Source organism: Balaenoptera ricei, chromosome 19 (genome assembly GCF_028023285.1).
Source record: "Balaenoptera ricei isolate mBalRic1 chromosome 19, mBalRic1.hap2, whole genome shotgun sequence".
Classification (NCBI taxonomy): domain Eukaryota; kingdom Metazoa; phylum Chordata; class Mammalia; order Artiodactyla; family Balaenopteridae; genus Balaenoptera; species Balaenoptera ricei.
The window spans coordinates 39,826,657-39,845,419 of NC_082657.1; the positions used below are offsets into that span (position 1 = coordinate 39,826,657).

General features: G+C 39.6%; 1 protein-coding gene across 1 annotated transcript in view; it reads right to left on the reverse strand.

The window, feature by feature from the left end:
* CDH8 (cadherin 8) overlaps positions 1-18,763 on the reverse strand; it is a 367,669-nt gene that overhangs the window by 152,247 nt on the left and 196,659 nt on the right. Inside the window, exon 5 of the mRNA XM_059905876.1 lies at positions 4,745-4,912. Coding sequence (XP_059761859.1) covers positions 4,745-4,912 — 168 coding nt within the window. The remainder of the gene's footprint in view (positions 1-4,744; positions 4,913-18,763) is intronic.

An 18,763-nucleotide genomic window follows, 5' to 3' on the forward strand; every position in this document is an offset into this window, starting at 1 on the left:
TCACTTTTAGTCTGTATGTGTCCCTAGGTCTCAAGTGGGTCTCTTGTAGACAGCATATATATGGGTCTTGTTTTTGTATCCATTCAGCCAGTCTATGTCTTTTGGGTGGAGCATTTAATCCATTTACATTTAAGGTAATTATCAATATGTATGTTCGTATTACCATTTTCTTATTTGTTTTGGGTTTGTTTTTGTAGGTCTTTTCCTTCTCTTGTGTTTCCTGCCTAGAGAAGTTCCTTTAGCGTTTGTTGTAAAGCTGGTTTAGTGGTGCTGAATTCTCTTAGCTTTTGCTTGTCTGCAAAGGTTTTAATTTCTCCGTCGAATCTGAATGACATCCTTGCTGGGTAGAGTAATCTTGGTTGTAGGTTTTCCCCTTTCATCACTTTAAATATGTCCTGTCACTCCCTTCTGGCTTGCAGAGTTTCTGCTGAAAGATCAGCTGTTAACCTTATGGGGATTCCCTTGTATATTATTTGTTGTTTTTCCCTTGCTGCTTTTAATATTTTCTCTTTGTATTTAATTTTTGATAGTTTGATTAATATGTGTCTTGGTGTGTTTCTCCTTGGATTTATCCTGTATGGGGCTCTCTGCGCTTCCTGGACTTGATTAACTATTTCCTTTCCCATATTAGGGAAGTTTTCAACTATAATCTCTTCAAATATTTTCTCAGTCCCTTTCTTTTTCTCTTCTTCTTCTGGGACCCCTATAATTCGAATGATGGTGTGTTTAATGTTGTCCCAGAGGTCTCTGAGACTGTCCTCAATTCTTTTCATTCTTTTATCTTTATTCTGGTCTGCAGTAGTTATTTCCACTATTTTATCTTCCAGGTCACTTATCCATTCTTCTGCCTCAGTTATTCTGCTATTGATTCCTTCTAGAGAATTTTTTATTTCATTTATGGTGTTGTTCATCGTTGTCTGTTTGCTCTTTAGTTCTTCCAGGTCCTTGTTAAACGTTTCTTGTATTTTCTCCATTGTAATTCCAAGATTTGGGGTCATCTTTACTATCATTATTCTGAAATCTTTTTCAGGTAGACTGCCTATTTCCTCTTCATTTGTTTGGTCTGATGGGTTTTTACCTTGCTCCTTCATGTGCTGTGTGTTTCTCTTTCTTCTCATTTTGCTTAACTTACTGTGTTTGGGGTCTCCTTTTTGCAGGCTGCAGGTTCATAGTTCCTGTTGTTTTTGGTGTCTGCTGGCAGTGGCTAAGGTTGGTTTAGTGGGTTGTGTAGGCTTCCTGGTGGAGGGGACTAGTGCCTGTGTTCTGGTGGATGAGGCTGGATCTTGTCTTTCTGGTGGGCAGGTCTGTGTCCAGTGGTGTGTTTTTGGGTGTCTGTGACCTTATTATGATTTTAGGCAGCCTCTCTGCTAATGGGTTGGGTTGTATTCCTGTCTTGCTAGTTGTTTGGTATAGGGTGTCCAGCACTGTAGCTTGCTGGTCGTTGAGTGGAGCTGGGTCTTGGCATTGAGATGGAGATCTCTGGGAGATTTTCGCCGTCTGATATTACATGGAGCTGGGAGGTCTCTGGTGGACCAATGTCCTGAACTCGGCTCTCCCACCTCAGAGGCACAGGCCTGACGCCTGGCCGGAGCACCAACACCCTGTCATCCACACGGCTCAGAATAAAACAGAGAAAAACAGAAAGAAAGAAAAAATAAAATAAAATGAAGTTATTAAACTAAAAAATAATTATTAAAAATAAAAATTATTTAAAAAGTAATTTAAAAAAAGGAAATAAGAGAGCAACCAAACCAAAAAACAAATCCACCAATGATAACAAGTGCTAAAAACTATACTAAAAAAAAAACAACAAAAAAACCCAGACAGACAGAACCCTAGGACAAATGGTAAAAGCAAAGCTATACAGACAAAATCACACACAGAAGCATACACATACAGACTCACAAAAAGAGAACAAGGAAAATAATATATATATCGTTGCTCCCAAAGTCCACTGCCTCAACTTGGGATGATTCGTTGTCTATTCAGCTATTACACACATGCAGGGTACATGAAGTTGATTGTGGAGATTTAATCTGCTGCTCCTGAGGCTGCTGGGATAGATTTCCCTTTCTCTTCTTTGTTCGCACTGCTACTGGAGTTCAGCTTTGGATTTGGGCCCGCCTCTGTGTGTAGGTCGCCTGAGGGCATCTGTTCTTCGCTCAGACAGGACGGGGTTAAAGGAACAGCTGATTAGGGGGCTCTGGCTCACTCAGGTGGGGTGGGGGGAGGAAGGGGTATGGAATGCGGGGCAAGCCTGCGGAGGCAGAGCCCAGCATGATGTTGCAACAGCCTGAGGCGCCACGTGTTCTCCCAGGGAAGTTGTCCCTCAATCATGGGACCCTGGCAGTGGCGGGCAGCACAGGCTCCCGGGAGGGGAGGTGTGGATAGTGACCTGTGCTTGCACACAGGCTTCTTGGTGGCGGCAGCAGCAGCCTTAGCGTCTCATGCCCGTCTCTGGGGTCTGCGCCGACAGCCGCGGCTCGCACCCGTCTCTGGAGCTCGTTTAGGAGGTGCTCTGAATCCCCTCTCCTTGCACACCCCAATACAATGGTCTCTTGCCTCTTCGGCAGCTCCAGACTTTCTCCCGGACTCCCTCCTGGCTAGCTGTGGCGCACTAGCCCCTTCAGGCTGTGTTCACGCAGCCAACCCCAGTCCTCTCCCTGGGATCCGACCTCTGAAGCCCGAGCCTCAGCTCCCAGCCCCCGCCCGCCCCGCTGGGTGAGCAGACAAGCCTCTTGGGCTGGTGAGTGCAGGTCGGCACCGATCCTCTGTGCAGGAATCTCTCCGCTTTGCCCTCTGCACCCCTGTGGCTGCGCTCTCCTCCGTGGCTCCGAAGCTTCCCCCCTGCACAACCCCCGTCTCTGCCAGTGAAGGGGCTTCCTAGTGTGTGGAAACCTTTCCTCCTTCACAGCTCCCTCCCAGAGGTGCAGGTCCCATTCCTATTCTTTTGTTTCTGTTTTTTTTTTTTTTTCCCTACCCAGGTACATGGGGAGTTTCTTGCCTTTTGGGAGGTCTGAGGTCTTCTGCCAGTGTTCAGTTGGTGTTCTGTAGGAGCTGTTCCACATGTAGATGTATTTCTGATGTATATGGTATCTCCACGGCTCACTCCTCCGCCATCTTGAAGCTCTACCTCATGCCATCCACAAGGAAGATGTTCCAGTGGATTAAAGTCCGAGCCCCCACTTCCAGCTGGACCCGGTTCTGGTGTTTTTCCCACAGCTGAGTCGGTGAAGCAAAACTGGTCAAGAGGCACCGCTCTCACGCCCACTTTTCCTAATGAAATGCATCTTTTCTGTTCTTTCTACCTTGGCATTTTTGCAGAGAAATTCTCCAAGGTACCTCAAATGTGTCATTTTCAAACTGCACCTCTGTCTTTCCCTTCCTCTCTCACTCTCCTTCTCCCTCCCCTCTCTTCTGTCTCTCTTCAAAAACTGGTTTTCCTAAGGTATTTCCTGTCCCAGCAAAGAGCACCAGCATGCATGTAATCTCTCATGTCAGAAATAGGATAACTCACCTCCTCAACTGAAAATGCAATCTATCCTTAGATTTTTGTTACCATTAGCTCTTAAATATCTATCACCCTTATACACTTTCTCCACTCCCACTGCGACCAACCTTGCTTGCCAGGGCTTCCATCACCTTTTACATGAATGATTACAAGCACCCCTTACCTGGCTGCAGTGTGGAAAGACACTGGAAGAAGGCCAGATTCCATTTTCTCTGATTTCCCTAGAATCAAATCTTATTACTTAACCTACAAGTTAAAATATTTTAATGGCTTCCTAGTGATCTTAGGATAAAGGTCATGGTACTTAAAATGACCTACAAATCCAAGGATGGCTAACTCCTGCCTAACCTAACTCTCCAGCCTCGTGGTCCAGCTGTAGTGAAATTTTTTCAATTCTCATCCAGGGCCGTACACCCTTCTTCCTTGGGACTTTTGGACATCCTTTTCTTCTAGTTGCAGTGTCCATCCTCCCTTCCCCAGTTTCACCTTGTTCCAGCTAATTCCTATTCATCATTTATTTCTCTCAATTCAAGACTCTCCATGTCAGAAAGTCCTTCCCAAATCATCTCTCTAATGTCACATTACTTGGATAAATGCACAGAAGGAAAGGGTTCCATGAGAGTACAAGAAAGTTGGCAAATAATGATCGTATCCTTGATTCATTGATGGTGGCTGCATACAATGCTGTTGAGAGGTTTCTGGGGCCAAGCACAGCTTTAGTAGGAACGGGCAGAGTCAGTGATCACTGATGCCCTGCCAGCCACGGGAAGGAGGAGTGTATATTCTGCAGCAAGTGTACTGTATATCTGCCTTCCCCACCTCAGGCTCTAGAGATTTAGTTTCTTTTATACAAGTGGGACTATTGATAGAACAATATCTGAGGTGTATTTCAATCATTCTCTTGAGTTTTCTTAATGGGAGGTACCATGCAATAGAGAAATAAGCACAAATCTTGCAGCCAAACTTGCTGGTTCTAATTCTCAGCTCCATTGTTTACTTTATGCTTAATATTCAGAAATGTTCTTAAATTCTTTGAAATCTGTAAAGTGAGGATACATTTAGTACCAAAATGATAGGAGAGTTCGTAGTCTTTCATATATATGAATTACCATACCTTGCACATAATAAGCACTTAGTGATTACTATCAGTTTTTCAAATCACTGAAAATTAGAATATCGATTCAAAGGTAAACATCATACTTAGATGCTCACCAGTGTGGAGGATTCACTTACTCTGGGCAAATTTTGGAGGATTGTCATTCACGTCGGTGAGGGTCACTGTAAGTGTCGTGGTTCCAGACAGGCCGCCTGAGTGTCCACCCATATCTTTGGCTTGGATAACAACCACGTACTCCTCCTTGGCTTCTCTATCCATGTTGGGAAGGGCAGTTTTTATAATTGCTGAGGGGAAAAAATGGGAGAATGACTTTCAGCCGGACAGCTCATTCAAAAATCAATGTGTGAATCACACACACACACACACACAGAAACACACACGTGCATACATCAGGACCCACTCAGATAATTTTCTGTTTTCTCTTGACATTTAGCTGGTGTGCATCTCTGATGCCAACACTGAGAAAGACTGTAGTCATAGACGGTAGTGGATAACTTGCAAAAATACATTTTATAAGGTATAAAAAAAAAGAACTTGAGAATATATACATTAGAAAGTAAGCTGAATGGCATAATCTTGCCTACCAAATTAAAGTATATATCATGACATAGCTTCATCTACTCAGGAAAATCCTGGAAGTGAAAGAATCCTACAGTTTATCACAGACTCCAATTCCCCTACAAGAGAAGTAAATACACAAATAGCTGGAAGGCTCTGAGGTCAAAGAGAAATCATTCTGAGGCTCACAAATACATCAGAGAGATGAAAGAAATAAATGCATTGTTAGAATCAACTCAGACAAATAAAGCGCCAATCAGAGTTAATATAGGCAAGTGTCTAAATCCTAAGGCATTGTTCAACTACATTTATATTTTAATTGTTTAGTTACATCATGACTATAGTAAAAGTAATACATATTTTAGAGAAATGGGAAGATACAGAAAAGAGAAAAGGGAGTAAACATAAAATCATATAAAATAATATCAGTGCTAAAATGTTAGTATTTTTTCTGACATATTTTCAGGGTTTCATCTTCTGCTTCTTTGTGTGTGTCACTAGTAATTTAATATTCTTATTAAAGATTCAAAATCTTCTTAGATACTCCTGATGTTATTTTGAAAAATCTTTATTTAGCCCTCTCCCTACCCTCATACCTCTTTTCATAGATAGATACTGCTAACAGTTTGATGTGTATATTTTCACATGTGTATGCATACAAATGTGCAAATGTGTATATGAACATTTAACCACAAATGTGATCACAGTATAGTCACTGTTCTGAGACTTTCTTTTTTCACACAGTGGATATCTTTGAGATCTTGTCAATGGTTAGAGGCCCAACTCATTACTTCTTACAGCTGCATAATTTTTCATTGAATTAATGTACTATGAGTAACTTGGGCATTCCCATATTAACTGATATTGCTATTTTTCCCATTTCAAATAACTATCCAGATATCTTATTATGATGATACTACATTTTTCTGTGCCCTGCAGTTTTACTTAACTCTATGCCATAAGATGCCCACCCCATATTACTAAAAGCCCATAATAGAAGTGTTTGTCACTAGTCCAGAATATCCCTATTGAATGAATGTGTTACCTCTCTGGACCAAGTGAAAGAAAATTCTCTGCATTAAAGACAATTTGCCCCTCACTTCTAACCTCAGGGACATCATAAATGTTCAATTCAAATTGAAGATGAGTGAATCGCTTGGCCATGTCTGAAGTTGTAATCCTGTGTTTTTGGACTCATATGCTCTAATTAAATCATCTGTCTGTAAAAGGTTTGCAAGGAGTTCAAGTCCCTGAATCATTCAAGTATCAGCCGAGGCACAAGAGTGCCCAGGGAAATCTAATCCACCCAGTCAGTGAGCAGGCTCTGGGAAAAGCTGTGAGTTCTTATGCACTTTCTTCAACCTTGAAGCCACCTTTATATCAGAGCTTCCCATTCAGGGAGCACTCAACTGGATAACCCTGCCTATTTGGAAATATGGATAGTAACATACTGATATCTTTCAATACAGTGATTTGTTTCAGGATTTGACCATATTGTAATATAAGTCAATAGGTCATACGTATATGGTTATAAACAAAAAACTGAAAGAAGAGAAAAATAGAAATATAGCAATCATTCTGATTTGGATCACTGTGAGGCATTGCTGAGGGGAAAATAAACATCTAGGCAAAAGACAATAAAAACAACAATAAGAAAACCTCATTATCAGCATGACAAGATGCCAACACGGTTACTCCACTATGGATGTATATTTTCATGACTCAGAATCTTCAGTATGGGTCCAATTCCAGTAAGAAGGATTAGAAAACAGTTTTACCCCCGTGCTAGTAACATGAGTAACTTGTAGTTTGTAAAGTTTAGGTACCACCACAATTTAAGGTCATCATGAATTAAAGCCATCCATTGGACTTTGGAATTTGATGTAGAGCTTCTAATAATCAGAGAAAAGCAATATAATTCCTCAAGGGAGGCAGCAACTCTTTTCAAAGAAGTTGATGGGTTAAGGTCTACACATTAATCCTCTTAGGTTACTTCAGTGGAAGAATTTTTACAGCTTCCTCAGAGTCAGAGAAGACTGGTATGTATTATTCTCATCATTTTTTTAATATATCATGAGAGTGTAAATTAAAAAAAAAAACTGTGATGTCTCTCAGACACATGGAATTAAAATAGTCTTGAAGCTCGTTTGAAAATAGCATACTTGGGTCAGTGTCTGTGAGTTGTATCAGAATATGAGTGAAGCATCATGACAGAGGGCCTTGCTTTAATGGGACAAGAAGAGCTCCCTGGGTTTCCACCTATCACAGAAAGGTTGATGTCCTCCACCATCAAGGTACACAGCATCCTACTACCTACGATGCACATCTGTTGACAAGTTAGAGTCTCCTTATAAATGCTCCCACCTATTGAAGTCAAGCAAGTTCGGTTTCTCCTATTATCCTCACACTTACAAGCTTTGTGATCATGAACACATTATTAAACCCACCAGGGCTCCCCTCCCCTGTTAAATGGAGATAATAATCAGCCTCTCATCAAGGGGATTCTAAGACTATGTGAGATAAATCATGCAAAGTTCTTGTCACACAGTAGTTACCCAACCGTACTGTCTCCCTTCCCCTTTTGGCTTCCCAAACAGAATGTAATGCTTCTCTGGATACTGGTAGAGTGCTGGACACTTGCCAGCTGCTCTTCCAGATCCACTCCCCAGCATTCTGCACCTCCTCCTGGCATGGGAGAGTGACCTCTATGGATGGACCTACTTGCTGGCTTTGTGTTAGATGCCACCAATGCACACTACCCTAGGAGACAGGGAGACCAGAGCAGGGTGAGGGTCCAGACCACTCAGTACCTCAATCACATGCTTGGCCACCTGCGGTCTTTATCTTGGGATAACACTAGAGCAAAACTCTAGTGTCTGTTAGCGCCTCCTTCCCTGGCTCCTTCAGGTCTAGGAATGATATTAGTACTTCTGCTGCTGGCCTTGTGGGGCTTCCCTATTCCTTAATGGGCTCTCTTAACCTGGCCATACTTTTCTCAGTACTTCCCTCATTAAACTCTCCTGAATCACCCCACTCCTGCCAGGACCCTAAAAGATATGGTTAGGATATTGGTTCATTAGCCAAGTGTCAAACATGTTTCCACCATGTCATTCTTACATCTACAGGTCAAAAGTACATCAATGTAATCGCGTATAGCTGTCTAAAGGACTGCTCCTTGAGACGGCAAGACAGGTATTTGGTTCCTTATCTGTAACATGAGAATAATACGTATACAGTGAAATGAGTTGCTCACGATGACCCATCTGGGAAGCTGCACACCTGGGAGGTTTCACACCTTCTTCTTTTATTGTACAACATTGAGAGTAGGTTTCCTGATATTTTAAGCTAAGTGGGGAGTGTCTCCCATGTCCTTAGGGTGTGCCACACACGTAACTGGCTTCAGTACAAACTGTAATGAACAGCTCTTGCTTTGCCTGAGCCCACTGCCCTACAACTAGCAGCAACTCATTAAAAAATCCAAGACATAGTTTCTGGAACATTTTTCCTGCTACCTTGTGCCCATAAAAGCAGGATAAGAAAAACCACAAGTGTCCTTGGTCCTTCTATTTTTCTCCTTGTGTTGGGGCATATCTATACATGTTACTTAACTTTTTAAATTCCTATACAAAAGGCAGATCATTTAACGTGCATAGATATGGCAAGATGTTAAATAAACTCCTAAAACAGAAGCTTAAAAACTGCCTTAAACGTTCTTTCTACTTCTTCTCCCCTGAATTATTTGCTTTGGCCCACATATTCTCCCAAGTATTAGTAGCTTTAAGTTATTTCTTTTGTGGACAAGTGAAGGACTTCTATGTTTTAAAAATTGTTTGGTATTAAATATCACCAAATACAGAAGAGAAAATATAGTAATAAGTGATTTTCCCTCTCTGATTTGAGAAGTCACAACTTTTGAACTATGAAGACTAAAATGTGACTATAATCCTCAATTAAATGGCACTTTTATCCATTTTCACCTGTGATTTTAAGAAGACAGAGAAAAGATCCTTACACCCTTTTTGCCAAAGTAAACTAATTTAAAACAACTTTTGATGGTGCTCATTTTAAATAGCTTACCATCTCCCGAGACATAGATTGTGTTCCTCGTTTTCAAAGTAGTGGTCAAGCAAAAGTAGTGTCCACGTCTCCCCATGTGCTTATAGTCACACATCCTCAATGCCCAGCAATGTGTTCACAAGCTTAAATATTATGTTTAAACTTCCATTACACCAAATTGGCAACAAATTAGAGTTTTCAATTTTTTGGCAAGTAGTATACAACATGCTTTCTTCAGGGGCAGTGAGTAAAACTTAATGTAGGCATTTGGTAAATAACCTCACAAAAAAGAAAATCAACTTAGTTATTCTAAGCAATTTAGTTATTTCAGCATATGACTTGGAGTTGATACAATGAAAACTGTTAGAGCTTTTGTCTTTGGCTTTTGTAAATTTTCAACTCAGGAAGGGGTCTAGGGCTTAGACTTAGACACCTTAACTAGTTGCCTTTGGAAAAGTCACAGAATTTCCCTGGGACACATTTTTTTCCTTGAAAATAGGAGGCCCTAATATTTCAAGTAGAAAAATCCACAATTGATGTTCAGAAGGATGAGCCTGAGCTGCTGAATCCTTGGTCACATTAACTGCAAAGTTGACTCAGAAACGGGAAATGTAAACTATTAAATTCTAGAAGTGTTTCCCTGGAACTCCATTTTGAAAATCTAATCTAATCAGAAAATTCAATTAATGAGACTAGTCCATTCTCTGTGAATTGAATTCAATGGAGATTTTGAACCTGGCACTGGGAGTGGGGTGGGGAAGGTATGAGATTGGAGGTGAACCCTGGCAGGAGAATTAACAGGGGAAAGAGGGAATCATCTTGCTCTGAAGCTGGCATTCACGACCCTACTGTGAATAGACTGATGTGCTTGATTCTCCTGTATTTAAAAGACATGGTTTCATCTTAACTGTATTCAATCACATGGAGATTTCCCTTGTGCAGAAGTTTAAGAATTTAAATCCTAGCCTGGCCTAAGTTCTTCCCAAGTACTAAACAGCTATTCCTTATGTCTCATTCAGGGAGTACTTCTGATTAGAATTCAGTCATCTCAAAAATTTAAAACTTGAGTCTTTATTTTTTTCTTCCCATTGTCTTTGGTATTATCATTTAAGAAGCATTTTGTATCCGTCACGAAGACTTCCTTTTATAATTTCTGTGATATCACCAGATTGAGAGGCTTCATGAGAAAGGCAAGGAGATGCTGATTAACTCCTTTGTCATTTTGAAGGCTGATTACTGTAATTCACTCTTTGTGGGTCTCCCAGATTGTGCTGTTCAAAGATTGCAGTTGATATGAAATGCTGTGCTAAACTCCTATTTGAATAAGACTTGTTGAACACATTATCCTAGTTATGAAACCACTAGCTCTGTTATTCCCCCAAACTCTTGCCAATATAACATTCAATTATCATCTTACGATCTCCGAAAAAGGGTCTTTCAATTATGAGGCTAAGTGGTACAAATTCATCAGGGAAAAATTCTTTTGGGGGGTCATATCCTGCACCCATACTTTCTGCTACTTATGGAATTTGTACTACATGCTGCCAGTTATGAGGGGTGAAGGGTATACAACCAAAGACCCTTCAAGGCATGCCCACCTTATCACTGAATAATAGCTTTGATACAATAACTTCAATAATGCCAAATCCGCACAGATACATTGCAAAGGAGAAAGTGAAACATTAGAAAACTGTTCAACCTTTATAGGGTTCAGAAAAAACTGCATTTACCTTTCTTTGTGACCAATAACTTATCAATTAGATAGGTGATAGACAGGTAGATAGGTAGATAGAATGGTCTGGATTTGGAGAAACTAGATTTCTCAGATATCTCTGGTGCTTTTGCAAAATATAACATAATTAGAAAGCTAATGTGTTTAATGTATCAGGAATCAAAAGCTTGCTTAGATACTTTGACCTGGTATTTTTAAAACTAAGAACATATTCCAAGGAAATGACAAATTTCTTTTCTCCTAACCCCTAAATTTTTGGATTAAGATGTTCACTTTTTTGTATGGTATTTTTAAAAAGGCAAGTAATTTAAATATGTAACAATGGGAAATATTAAATTAGCAGTTAAGGTTGTAAAGATCAAATGCATAAAATATTAAGCAGATATTATAAAAATTCATGGCCAAGAGTCACATGAAAGAATGCTCAACATCATTAATTATTAAAGAAACGCAAATCAAAACTACAATGACGTTATCACCTCACACCAGTTAGAATGGGCATCATCAGAAAACCTACAAACAACATATGCTGGAGAGGGTGTGGAGAAAAGGGAACCCTCTTGCACTGTTGGTGGGAATGTAAGTTGATACAGCCACTGTGGAGAACAGTATGGAGGTTCCTTAAAAAACTAAAAATAGAATTACCATATGATCCAGCAATCCCACTACTGGGCATACACCCAGAGAAAACCATAATTCAAAAAGACACATGCACCCCAATGTTCATTGCAGCACTATTTACAATAGCCAGGTCATGGAAGCAACCTAAATGCCCATCGACAGATGAACAGATAAAGAAGATGTGGTACATATATACAATGGAATATTACTCAGCCATAAAAAGGAATGAAATTGGGTCATTTGTTGAGACGTGGATGGACCTAGAGACTGTCATACAGAGTGAAGTAAGTCAGAAAGAGAAAAGCAAATATTGTATATTAACGCATATATGTGGAACCTAGAAAAATGGTACAGATGAACCGGTTTGCAGGGCAGAAATTGAGACACAGAATAGAGAAAAAACATATGGACACTAAGGGGGAAAGCAGTGGGGGGGTGGGGGGGTGGGGGGGGGTGTGATGAATTGGGCGATTGGGATTGACATGTATACACTAATGTGTATAAAATTGATGACTAATAAGAACCTGCTGTATAAAATAAACAAATAAAATAAAATTCAAAAAGAAAGAGAAAAGCAAATACCGTATGCTAACACATATATATGGAATATATAAAAAAAAATGGTTCTGAAGAACTTAGGGGCAGGGCAGGAATAAAGATGCAGACGTACAGAATGGACTTGAGGACACGGGGAGGGGGAAGGGTAAGATGGGACGAAGTGAGAGAGTGGCATGGACATATATACACAACCAAATGTAAAATAGATAGCTAGTGGGAAGCAGCTGCATAGCACAGGGAGATCAGCTCGGTGCTTTGTGACCACCTAGAGGGGTGGGATAGGGAGGGTGGGAGGGAGATGCAAGAAGGAGGAGATATGGGGATATATGTATACGTATAGCTGATTCACTTTGTTATAGAGCAAAAACTAAAACACCGTTGTAAAGCAATTATACTCCAATAAAGATGTTAAAAAAAAATTCTGTAGTAACTTAAAATGCTTATAACATTTTAAAAATTTTATTTTAAAAATAACGTATCCCATGATTAATCTTATATAAGTGCTTATAACAATTTGGCAAAGAATATAAATGAAGATAACTTGATGTGTTTTGTGAAGGAATTGGAGGTTCACCGCCACATTTCCCAGCACTCTGCAATAGAAAGTATAGGACTGCATCTGTTAGAAAATGGTCTGGGATTATATAGATGAAAATCTATTTCAGTAGGAGTATTACTAGCCATGTGATTTTGGGCAAGTCACTGAAATTTCCTGAAGCTCAATCAAGAAATTTAAACCAATCTCATGTTTAAAATGTTATTAATTGCCAAATAAGAGTTTAGGTTGGTATTATTACATGAGAGGTAAAAAGCCAAATGTTTTACTTTATACACTAGATATAGATACAGACACATACAGAGATATATGTAAATATAATACATACTTTGGTATTTATTTTATAAATATATACATATACATATATATATGTGGGCATATATACATTCACCCAGATATATATATATAGATATATATATATGCTTTTGTATTTACATTTTATAAATATATACATATACAGACATATATATGTAAATAAAATTTAGATATTAATTCAGTGCTAACAATAAATAAAGTAAACGTATGTTATTTTAAATATAAGAAACAAAGATTATATTCAGCAATGCTGCAAGAACATCTCTTACCAACTTCAAAATGGTAATGCCTCCACAGTGGTTTTCACATAACAAAAATTAATATTTTTTGCATCCAGATCTCTACATGATTTATACCCAGACTCATCTTGACTACAACATTCTACACAGCATATGCCTTTGATACCCCAGATACTTACCCTTCTTCAGACTTTCCACATGCTTCTGTGCCTCCACAACTCTGTGTAGATAATGCAGCCTCGTCCACGCTTGCCCTTTATGGACCTCTTAAAACTCCATCCATCCTTTCAGCTCTGATGTTTCAGAAGCCAAGGAGCCTTCCCAGGTAGAACTAATGACTTTTCTTCTTTTGGATCTTACCCATCTTTGCTAGGAACTTCCTCATGTCACTTACTTTTCTGTTTCTTCTCCATTTCACCACTTGCCCTATTATGTCATCCTACCCTGGTAGTAAATTACTGAGGACGGGAACCATGTCTCATCCATCCTTGAATGCCCAGAACTGAACACAGTCTCTGGCCCATAATAGGTATCATCAAATGTAGGAGGGAAGAAAATAACACAAAGGTCAAGAGAGAAGGTACAAGGGAGTGAAAAAGGAAGAAGAAAGAGAGACAGAAAAAAATGACAATTGTAGATAATTTCTCTAGCCGCTTTGGGGACTCAGCCCTGGAGTATGTAAGCACTTGATAAGTATTAACAATTGTCATGTATCTGGGGACCAGAGACATTTAGATACAGTTATAAGGTAACAGAGCCGTTAAGTCGGGAAGGAGGGTGTCAAGATTCAAACCAAGTCTTGCTGCCTTCAAGGCTCAAGGGAGACTCAAGGGCTATTCTGTACCATTGCAAGAGTCACTTCTTAAGGTCACGCTGGTTTGCCAGAGGAAGGGCACAGCACTTCCTGAATGCCAGTGATGTGTGTGTGTGTTGCAGATTAAAGAAGCCAGGGGTTCTCATGGTTTCATTAGATATCGTACCCATTTCATAATTGACATTTGAGTTATTTATTGAATGTCTCAGTATAAATTTGTGGTGCACTGTTCTAATATTTCAGATATTCTCAGGATCACTCAAAACAGTGATGCTGATGAGCTACGTATACAAGTAACACTTCAAAAATTGAATTAGTTAAGGATGAATTCATGAAAAATTTCTTTTGATCTATATGCTTTATCAGTGATACTTTGGTTTTTCTATTTTTGAAGTTCCATTGTTATTTAATTCTCTTGGCAAATATATAGTTATGACAGCTAAATTTTCCTACAGTAATCCATAGGAAAACTTAGTTCATCTGTCAGAATTGAAAATGTATTATCACATGAATATTAGGGATTTGGAATGTGGTCCAGCACTGAGAAAGGTCTTGGACAATGTCACAGACTGGCTGAGCAAGGATACAAATCTGGGTCTCTAGAATCTTAATTATGAATTATTAATGAAATAATACACTGTCCCTTGGCAAAAAAAACAAAAACAACTCCATATACTGCTAGGAAGCTGCTTTTCCAACAATCCCCTCCTACCCTAGCCCAGCATCTTAACATGAGTCTGTTTGACAGACATGACTTCTTTCATATAGATTTTATATATTAACCTCTACACGACCTTCCCCATTTGTGTTTGAAAACTGTTCTAGAGAACAGCAGGCTTGAAAGCTTTAAATCAAACCACTGAAAATCATTCCAGTATCTCAATGTGTACAAATTGCTTCCTTACATGTGAATTTCCTGTCTTATGATACAGCATATTCTTTTACTAAATAACTACAACTTTAAAATTCTCCCACTGCGTGGATCACAGCCGTGTCTATCTCCATATCCATATAGAATAACATAAGAAATAGTTGTAAGTGAAATAACAATGATACCCCATCTCTATATTTTTACAATGTATTTTTACAATACAATGTTCATAGTGCATTTAGTGTACGGACTGTTGCTTCTGTAGCTCCTGGATTCCCCTATTAAGTAGTTTTGCAAAAGCCACCGTTTATAGCATCAACACACAGGCTAGCCAATAACTGATGCTACTTAAAATGCCAATTTTGAGTTACACTGAAATCCTCGCAATTATTCCTATTCAGAATTAAGGTGAAATTTCTTTTCCCCTAAATGAAAACACTTCCAGGGACTCCTCAATCAAGTAGAATTATTTCTGTGACGAACAGGATGGCACTATTCTTTCCTTAAGCCATAATTCCAATAACTAATTATATGTATAATAAGTATGGGTGGTTTAAAAAAGCAAAGCGAAGGTCGCTAAAAAATTGGATGCCTTCTCTTAGCAGTTCAGGACTTAGGCAGACGAGAACGGTGGGGTGGTTGAGTAGATAAAGCACAGGCTCTGTTTTCACCGACTAAGAAATGGAGCCAGGATTGAGACCTGAGTCTCAATAAAGTTAAGAAACTATTTTCAACTCTTGGAACCTCAGTCTCCTCACCTATACAGCAGAGATAGTAACACCCACCTGAGGTTACATGAAATAGCACCTAGCACTTGTTCACAGAGCCTAACAGATACTCGAAACTGATACTATCCCCAAATGTTAAAGTGGCCTTCATTCCTCTAATGCCTCACAGGAACTGTCTGACCCCAGATCTCAATCAGACCCAGAATGTCATATTGATTTTAGCCTGCTGATATGGACAAGTGGAACGTGGTGTTTTAAGAGTCCAGGATTCGATATGGGACATCAGGGTTGATTTCTGACCCTTCCGATTCCAAATGTCATAAATAACCTGGGTAACTTTTTAACATCTTTGAGCCCCTGTTTTTTCCTCCGTTACAAAGAGATAGTACTTACCCATAGGCTTTTGTGTTCATAAAATGATTATTAAGGAAGGTAATGCATCTAAAATATTTAGCCAATAATATAATAGTAACCAGCTGATCACTAGTACTGCTACTATAACTACCACTAATTCTACATTATTGCTGGGTGATTGTAAAGATCAATCACAGTAAAAATAATAATACTCCATTATCTTACTGAGCTTCTTTTGTGCCAGGCCCTACACAGGTACAAAGTCTATGTGCATATAAGGTGCCTAGCGCAATGGCTGGCGAAGAGTAGATATTTACCTGTATAGGTATTGAAATTATTATCACCATCACCTCATCGTTATTTTTTACAACCACCCAGTTAGGTACCTATTGCAGTTCCTGCTAAAAGATGAAGACTCATGAACTTTTGTGGTCTTATTAAATTATTTATATTCCGTGAGCTTTAACATGGTTGAGACAGTAATAGACCTGATATTCCTCTCTGTATTTCCTGTTACACCAACTTCTCTCCTCTACACTTTGGAGGGTCTAGATGATCACTAACCACTGACTTCAGAGTACTCTGCGTGGTAAGTTTGCCTGTTAGCTTCAAATAATAGTCATTGCTCTTCCTCTTTTAGTAATCTCTAACCCAGAGGTACTAAACCAACTCAGTGACCTCCCTCAGGGAACTTCCAGTGACTCACTGACCCTGATTTGAAGTATCTATAAAATGCAGAAAGTAAGACAGGCACTGGCGAAGAGATTGCCATTGTTAATAAAATTTTCCAAATTAACTAAATCCTCAACCTCAAATTTTTAGAGAAATGTTTGGCTAATAAATTCTGCTTTTGCCCCATGAGTCACTGCATGTTTAGCAACAGATGATCGCTGTATGATTTCTACATGTGAATGAATAAGGTTACCATTCATAAAATCATAACACAAGGCTTCAGAGACATGAGGTATCAATTTGCTTCCATCGCTTTAACATGGGGCAGAGGGGCACGCCTACTTCCAGGAGAGGGCTTTGGCCAGGAAGGGGAGGGTCTTCCTTTAATAATTATAGCTGCTACCATGAGCATCAAACATGTGCTGAGAACTTGTCCCAACTGCCCTCAAAGTAACAATCAGGAACCCGACTGGGCTCAAAAGAAATATTCTAGGGTTTCCTACCACTGTCATGCTTCTACTGCGTTTTGTTTATTAGTCAAAGACCTTTATAAAGCATTGACATGTACAAAAGTAAAACATGTTCAAGTACTGAGAGGAGTCACGTAATAAAATCACTTGACAGTCTGCCAACTTGATTCGTTTAGAATAATTTAAGGGGCATCGATCTCACAACTAACTAATCCTGGAAAATCTCCTCACCACTCCTTTTGTGCCTTTCAATCCAATACCCTCCTTGACCCCTTTGTTACATTCCCCAAGTTCTGTTTTTGAAATCTTCCTACATTCTTCTTTGGGGCTGCAGGCTTGCTTTCTTCCCAGCAGAGTGACTTCCCTCCGTTCCTTCACATTATCTCTCAAAATAGAATTCTCCTCCTCCTCCTCCCCTCATGCCTCTTCTCAAACAATGGTGCTATGTGATTCCCTCTTCATCAGATCCGTGTCAGTGCAAGAAGCACCATTAGCTTCCTTCCCCTGGCACTGCACCCGTCCCTCTTTTTCACTCTTGCTTATTATCATAGGTTTTAGTTTATTTATTCTTTTTTATTTTTAAGGTTTTTTTCTCGCACCAAAATTACTTCTACGGTGGCAGTCAACGCCTTTCAGCTCCCATTGTGGACCTAATAGGGCAGGTGGCACAGAATGCCCTGGGCTCTATTTTGTACAGAATAAGGGGAAGAAGCAGTACGGCTAAATAACTGACAAGGAATCAATCTGTGGTTTCCCAAATGTTTGTCAATGACTACTCTGCATCGAACACTGTTTCATGTACTAAGGATACAGTGGAGAAGACCGACTAGGAGGCTAACTTCACATTCCTTACACGCTAAGTGTAAAAGCAGGGGGGAGGATTGCAATGTGCAGAGCTACACAAAACCGGGTAACCAGGCTTACAATCCATTGGCTTTCTGGGCTCCCAGCTATTTCCTTTGTAAAGCTGGGAGAGTGATACTTACCTTGCAGGAAAAAAAAAAAATGAGACAGACATATGTCACCTGCAGGAGCTATTCATTATCGGTGGTTCTCATATACACAGGACACATTTAACTATAATTAGCCCTGGACACTTGTGAATATTGAAATCCAGGTATAATTATACCCCACAATAGAGAGGCAAACATAGGGGAATGGATCTCTATGTCCCTCCAGGACAGAGATAATTAGATGTGTATAAACAAGAAGCCTTCTGACCTTCCTGGGAGGCAAGCCCGAGGCAAAACCAGTCAGAGTGGGATGTGAGGTAGGTGTTCTAGTTAATAGAGAGTTACCGTACAGAGGGTTAGTAAGAGCAGATTTTTATGGATCTATTGTTCCCTTAGTGACAGTTGTCAAAATACTTCAGAGCTCTGTTTCTTCAAATACATTAAGTGGCTTATGATTTTTATGCTCTATATTAAAATTCAAAACCCTAACAAATAGGTAGCTCTTCCTTTTTCTTCTCTGATTTTTAAAAACTTACATGACTCCCCCTTCTCTTTCTCTTCCTGATTCTTATTAATCTCTTCTCATGCCCCATTCGATACTCCTTTCCCTGCTTTATGTATTCTTCTTTTTAATGTCT